Source organism: Galeopterus variegatus, unplaced genomic scaffold (genome assembly GCF_000696425.1).
Source record: "Galeopterus variegatus unplaced genomic scaffold, G_variegatus-3.0.2 Scaffold9913, whole genome shotgun sequence".
Lineage (NCBI taxonomy): Eukaryota > Metazoa > Chordata > Mammalia > Dermoptera > Cynocephalidae > Galeopterus > Galeopterus variegatus.
In genome coordinates, this window is record NW_007736024.1 from 54950 (window position 1) to 62569 (window position 7620).

Here is a 7620-nt window from a genome sequence, read left to right on the forward strand (position 1 = left end):
ATTTTTAAAAAGCTTTTAAGAAAGAGTAATGAGTATACAGACACCAACATAAATGGAGAAACCTGGCCCATAACCTCTTGTCTCTTGTGATTCAAATTCACAACCTCAAAATGTCAACTCTCATCCTATTTTCTGCTGTGAATCATTTGATGGATGACATTTAAATGCATGACAAGCCCTCAGGGGTGAATCTGGGACTACATATAATTCCTGGTGCTCCACAAGGATGGAGCATTTCTTACCTACTCAAATAGGAATCAAATGAGTGTAAATGACTTTGTGAGAGGGATGGCCTGGAATATGTTTTAATTTATAAAAGTTAAATCATTTATAAACTTTTTACCTTAACTTTTATTAAGAACAAGTCACCTGGGTTGTCCCTCACAACACATCTGGACTCATAAATACAACACCATGCCATGGTTGAGGTCTACTGGTCTAGTGAACTTGCTTTCAGTTTACTGCTTTACAGAGTTCCCATGAAATACCCCTCGCCCTGGCCCCCAGGACCTATCAATCCTAACATCTAAAGCACGCATAAAGATGAAGAAAATTCCCTCCATCACATAAATGGGACAATGGAGCACGAACAAAAATTCATATACTAACCAAAGTAAGAATGTAATCATTCTTATGCCTAGCCCGTAGCGTTCTTGGCTAGGCCACAAAAACCAACCCCCTCATTCTCCCATGGACTCTAAGAAGAGAAGGGAGAAGGAAGTAAACTAAAATGCAGTGGCCAAGTCACGTACAAAATGCTTTACATATACAATCTCACATCAGCATCTTGACAACCTAAAAGTAATGCATCATCACCATGATCATCTTCTTCATCATTAGAGACATCTTTCCCACCAGGAAACTGAAATTGCCCAGCCAGATGGCTGAGCTAGGATGAGGCTCAGTTCTTTGAGCTCCAAAACCCAAGATCTTGCTACACCACCCTCCTCATGGCATTAGATGAACTGAGTCTCCCTCTCCCTGCTCTGTCTTGACACTAGCAACCAGGGGCTTGTACTACACAGCAGTGTTTCTTCTTTGTTACCCTGGCACGCTCTTCTGAAGAGAACATCCAGTCTACCATGGTCACATGTTTCTCTTCCGTGCTCTGGAGAACACATCCCATCTGAATTGAATCACCCACATGGACCATGAGCTCTGGGGATAAAACAGTAAATCAAGTCAGACCCAAGGTATAATCTACAGAAGTCAAAAAAATTTCTAAAAGGGATCACATTTAGCCAAAGACCCTCAGCAGCAAAAATCACCCTCACCACCAAACACTGTACATATCCCCTCCATAGATGATCCAGATGATTCTGTGTAGACAAAGTACTCAGAGGCCCCTTGCTCAAACCAACACGGAATCCTCAAGGGTAAGAGAATACCCTGTAAGTGCCCACATATGGCAACTCTGAGGGTTTCTGCTGTCTTCGTACTGAAGTAAATACTTTCTGGTTCCCTTTAATTCCCTTCTTTTTCCCCTTTCCAAAATTTCTACCATGAACTCCAACTTCATGTCAGTTTGTACTAAAGAAAGTACAGAAAATCTCAAAGCCCTCACTTTCTGTTCATCAACTTAGATACCCACACCTGCTTAGCATAAACAGGAAGTGGAAAGTTATAAAACTCTCATTCTTAGATCTAACCCACCAGTTCTTATAACTGAAAAAAATGAATCATGGGTAACTTTCTTCAACTTCTTTCATTCTTTTTACAAGTTATCTTAGGACTTGCTTAGGACTTAGTTCTGGCTTCAGTACAGGTCACAAGACTCCTTGCTAATTAGGTCAAGACAGTAGAGAGCTTTCCACTTGACTTTTTTTTCTGTTTCAGTCCTGCCCCTCTCATCCTCAATCCCCCTTCCCCTGCATCTGGCTTTCTGGCTCCTAAGTTTTTCCTTCCAACTATTTGTGTAAGCAGCTGACCCATCATATGTTTATTGCATAAGTCATTTCAAGAGTTCCCTGAAAAAGAAAACACATAGAAAGATGTTCCTGATTTTTCAATAATGCTCTACACAAATCAACTACAAAATTAATTAAGAAATGCAAGGTAGGATGGTATATAGGAAGATACAAGCCTAGGTCTTAACTTGACAGAGTTCCTTCAAAAGAGTGTTCAGCAAATCTTGTGAGGGAACAAACCCAGCATGCAAGCTGACCTTTCATCTGAACTGTTTCCCTGGGAGAACACTAACTTCCTGCCCAGCAGGAGAGATGCATGATGGGAGGAAAGGAAAAAAAAAATATTCTGAACTCTAAACTCTATGGAGGAAATTATTTTGGAAGTAATAAAAATTCACTCCAAAGAATAACAGTAGGGAAGGAATCTCCCTCTAAATCCATCAGCACATTAAGAACTGATCTCTATTTTAAATATGCGATAACTGAACTTTCTTTTTCTTTTTTTTTTTTTTTTTTTGGTAGCTGGCCATTAACAGGGATTGAACCCTTGACCTTGGTGTTATCAACACCATGCTCTAACCAACTGAGCTAACCGGCCAGCTCTAATGAACATTCTGAGTCCTTTCAATGTACCAGTCATGTGCTAGACACCTTATACACAGTGTATCAGTTAGTCATTACATTTTGAGGTATGCACTATTACTCTCCCATTTTACAGAGGAGGAAGGTGAAAGAGCTCAAAGCCACATAGCCAGTAAAAGGTAGAGCCAGCACTCAAACCCAGGCCTGACTGAAATCAAAGCCCACGTTCTCTCATGCACTATACTGTACCGCCTCACATAAGTAGAAGAATGGCTAATTCTAGAGCAAAAGTAAAGGAAGTTAAGATTATTGTTATTTTTATCTATAGTATTTATTTATTTATTTATTTATTTATTTATTTATTTATTTATTTATTTTTAAAAGATGACTGGTAAGGGGATCTTAACCCCCTTGGTGTTGACAGCACCACACTCAGCCAGTGAGCTAACCAGCCATCCCTATATAGGATCTGAACCCATGGCCTTGGTGTTATCAGCACCGCACTCTTCCAAGTGAGCCACAGGCCGGCTCTTATCTATAGTGTTTAAAATAAGAACCATCAAAAAAGGAATTGAAGTAGGAAAATGACAGAGAAATTGTAAACTTTGTAGAAAAAGTTATTGATGACCACAAAAATGGAATTTCCATGTGGGAGGGGACAACCTCCACATAGCAAGTTGAACAACTTTCCACTGGGCCTTAGGCAAAATTGTAAGGGGTTGGATCTATTTCCATTCTGGCTGGAAAGGAAAATACATACAGGTTGCACCACCAGCTACTGAGGAAATATCTGACTACCCTAACTTTGTTCCAGCTTGTCTCCATGGCTTTTTCAACTCTTGGAATTGGCTCCATTTGGTACTCTCTCCGTTTCTTCTAAGCAGGAAAAGGTACCCATTCTGTAGGCTATGCTTGTATAGACAAGTGTTCAGGCACAGCATTAGTGACCAAAGGCAGAGAGGGGAAGCTTAAAGAGAATCCTGGGAGAACACAGGCATCTAATTTGCTCCTTCTTCCTGGAGAACCACAGCTTTGGAATTAAGAGAAAAATGGCAATTTAAAAAGTAGGAAACATTAAGAGAGGGGCCAAAGGCCACCTTCTACCACACTATTTTTTAGAAATCAGATTCATGTGGTGGACACTAATTCAAGAATTTCATTCATTTGACAAATGTTTATTGATTGCTTTCTCTGTGCCAGGCACTGTACTCAGGGCTGGTCAGGGAACAAAAAACATAGACCCAGGTGAGCAGGGAGATGCAACTGAACAGGTGTGATGAGTGTCACAAAAGAGGAAGGCAGGGTGCTCTGGAGGAGCTCATTCACAGAGCTGCGTAGCTAAGGACTGCAGCTAGCTGGCAGGAGAAGAGGAGCCCCAGATTCTAGCTCCCTAACTAGATTACAAGATTTCCTGAGGCCAGGGACTATTCCTTCTATCCCACACTCTTAAAGAATGCATCAAGTTCTGTGGCTTTCAAACATTTTTTTTTTCATTTACATATTTTTATTTGAAAATGTTTATATCAATACAGTGAAACTAAATTTTAGGGACACCGGATGTCATCAGTTTGAATATCATTAGTTTATTATAAAAGAGACATGGAAATTATGTACGTGAGGAAGGGTGTCAGAACTTCAGTGGAATGGGCGGCTTCATGTGATGCCATTTCAGTCAGTACTGATGTATTTCAGTCTACACACTTTCCAAGCATGTCACCATCTCTAAATGAGAAATGATCCTTGTCATCTAGAACTACTTTGGTGCCTCCACATTCTGGAAGAAGGACTTTACCTCCAGCTTTCAGCTAACTGGAGGGATCTCTCCACCATTCCCTTCAAAGCCTGATCCAACAGCCAGTACTGTTGCTTCCAACACTTTTCCTTGAGATTTTTCTAGAAGCATAGTGCCTCCTTGGGTTACAGTCCTGGCTGCATTCCTTTCAACCAATACTCAAAGAAGGAAAGAAACTTTCTAAATGCCTGTTCTGCCATGACTCGGGCTGCCACAGCTCATACTCTCCGTTTCAAACTGTTTCAAAACAGCAAAATCCTTTCTTCAAACAAAATATTACCTGGCAGCTCAATAAATAAAATAGGAAAAAGGATAAGGACTGTGGGTGCAATAGAGGTGAAAGCCCGGGGTCCTATCTGCTAGGTCTTCGCCCAACCCCCCGTCTGCCCTGTTCTCACCCTTGTGCTGCCTCAGGAGCTTCAGGGTTCTATAGAGCACAATTTTAAAACCACTAATCTACTGAAGCTCTTCCCTCCATTTATAGATGGAAAAATAAGGTGCAAAGAAGTTAGAGAGATCTGCTCATTTCTTTTATAAAACCCCCAGCACAGCTAACACAGGTAACTATAAAACATAAACACCAATGTGAATAACCGATGGGAAGTATGACAGTGTAGTAAAAACAACATGGACTTTGTTATCAGAGGCGCCAAGTTATCAGGGTTCAATTACAAGTTAAGCCATTGAACAAATATGTGCCGTAGTCAAGTCACTTACCCTCTCTAAGCCTCAGTTACCTCATCTGTAAGATGGAAAGAACAATACATCCTGCACAGGGTTTTCATGAGGAACATGTTTAAAGTAATAACAGCCGGCCCGGTGGCGCACTGCTACAGTGCACCACTTGGGAGCGCGGTGGCGCTCCCGCCGAGGGTTCGGATCCCACATACAGACCGGTTCCCGCTCACTGGCTGAGCGAGGTGTGGGAGCAACACCGAGGGTTGCGATCCATTGCCGGACACGAAAAAAGACAAAAAGGAAAAAAAAATAATAAGAATAATTTTGGGCCGGCCTGTGGCTCACTCAGTAGAGTACGGTGTTGATAACACCAAGGCCACGGGTTCGGATCCCATATATGGGATGGCCGGTTTGCTCACTGGCTGAGCGTGGTGCTGACAACACCAAGCCAAGGGTTGAGATCCCCTTACCGGTCATCTTTTAAAAAAAAAAAAAAGTAATAACAAAATAATCATCATTATTTTTATTTAATAAAATAATTACTGTCATTTATTGAAAACTCACTCTGTGGTAAGTACTTAGCCCAAAGCTGGCGTTTGCTCAACAAAATCAGTTCCCTTACCTCTTGGACATCAAATCTCTTGTCCCTCTAAGTGAGCATTCACGTACCTTTGGGCTCCTCTGGTAGCACATACAGCACCACTTCTTTCTTGAACACTAGGCTCTCCCTTTCCAGGCGGATTTCACAGGTATAGGTTCCCTGGTCAGCCTCTTGCACATCTTGGAGCAAGAGAGAACCATCATTGTGTAGTAAGTCCCCCACCAAATGCACACGGTTCTGGAAGCGCCCCATAGGCACACTGAGGTTGGCGTAATAGTACAGCACATATTCATCCTGTAGGGCCACACAGTGTTGGAGACAATCATAAGAGGTGCCAGACCTAGGAGTCTGGATGCAACAGACCCTGTCACATGGAGGCAGCACACTGATCACCGCTGTCGTCATGATCAAAAGGTACTTGCCACCCAGTTAATAAATGTGTCAGGCAATATTCTGACTTGCACAAGGCTCTGTGATTCACTTTCTACAAAAACAAATGGAGAATACAGTCCACACATTTTTATTTCTTACAGTTTAAGATAAAATGTAACACCCACTCTGAAGATCACTCTGGGGTTTCAAACTCAAAACTTTTGAAAACCATCTGTCACTTTCACCCTGTTTTCTGCCATGGCCCCCAGATTAGACAGCATTCAAATGCATGATCTAATGCCACTGGTGTGAGCTGGTGTCAGGACGAGAACCCCCAGCCTGGCGTTCTGGCTGCCACCCTCCTCGGAGCAACACAGCATAACACAAAAGAAGAAATGGCAGGAAATGGCTACAGGCTGAGAGGGGGAGCCTGGGGGAGTTCTTATTTCTACTTACACCACAGGTATACATCCCTCTTATAATAAAAAAAAGTAATAAAAATTTGAGTGAGAGTAGCATTATAGGGATAAGACAGAATATGCTCTGTTATATTTCTTTTGCCAGTGTTGGGCTTGGGACATATTTCACAAATGCACCTGACATACCAGTGTCTCCACAGAATCTCTAATGAGGCTTAATACACTGTTTCTTACTCCAAAGAGCTCCGTGAAAGACCCTCACCAGCCATGCTGCATCTGCTAATCCCAATACTTCAAGCAGCCTCAAAGGAGGAAAAGACTTCTCTGCACATAAAGGGGCGGTAGAATACTGAAAGAATCTGCCCCTCTGCCTCCCACCACTGCCGAAAAAATAATTGTGACAATAATCTTAAGCCTAGGTCAGAGCTCTTCTCAGTAGACCAGGGGAATTGCCCCTCTCACCCATCTATGCTACTTTACAAAGGGCAGGAGACAGATGAAGGAAACTAAAAGAACTTCATGCACATGTCTCCCATCAGCCCCTTAGCTACCTGAAAGTTAAGCATTACTATTATCATAACTACCTTCCTCTTCAGAGATCAGGAGGCTGAAGCTTAGCATTCCCAACTTATTACACAGCCAAGTGGCCAAACTAGGCAGAGGCCTAGTTCCTTATTTTTTTGGCAGCTGGCCAGTATGGAGACCCAAACCCTCGACCTTGATGTTACAAGGCTGTGCTCCAACCAACTGAGCTAACCAGCCAGCCCCAAGGCCTAGTTCTGACAAGCTCCAAAATCCCTCATTCCCTCTGTCCTGACACCATAAGCCCAGGGCTTCTACTACCCAATGACATTTCCTCCTCGTTACCTTGGCATGCTCTCCTGGTGACAGCATCCAGTCTACCTTAGTCACACGTTTCTCTTCTGTGCTCTGGAAGACACATCCCATCAGAGCCGAATCACCCACATGAACTGTTAGCTCAGGGGAGGAAATGATCAAGTCCTTCAGGCCCAAAGAATAATCTATCGAAGTCAAAGGCAAGAGAATGCATCACTTAGACAAATACCCTCAGCAACAAAAATCAGTATCAATTACCAAGCACTATACACCTCCCCTCCCTCGATGATCCAACATAGACAAATTACTCAGAAGCCCTTCACTCAAATCAACATGGCATCCCAAGGGTAAGAGAAATATCCTCTAGTTACCTACATGGTCAAGTCAGTAGGGTTTGCAATCTTCATACTGCAATAAATGCTATCTGGCTCC

The 7620-nt window shown here is 42.5% G+C and overlaps 1 protein-coding gene and 1 pseudogene across 1 annotated transcript in view; both read right to left on the reverse strand.

The window, feature by feature from the left end:
- The window catches only part of LOC103609661 (junctional adhesion molecule-like), a 17220-nt gene extending 9851 nt beyond the window's left edge, over positions 1 to 7369 (reverse strand). The window contains exons 1-3 of the mRNA XM_008593962.1: positions 7219 to 7369; positions 5629 to 5854; positions 1046 to 1158 (exon numbers count right to left, since the gene is read on the reverse strand). Coding sequence (XP_008592184.1) covers positions 1046 to 1158; positions 5629 to 5854; positions 7219 to 7299 — 420 coding nt within the window. The 5' untranslated portion in view covers positions 7300 to 7369. The remainder of the gene's footprint in view (positions 1 to 1045; positions 1159 to 5628; positions 5855 to 7218) is intronic.
- Positions 4178 to 4481, reverse strand: LOC103609660 (annotated as a pseudogene).
- Positions 7370 to 7620: the final 251 nt, after the last annotated feature.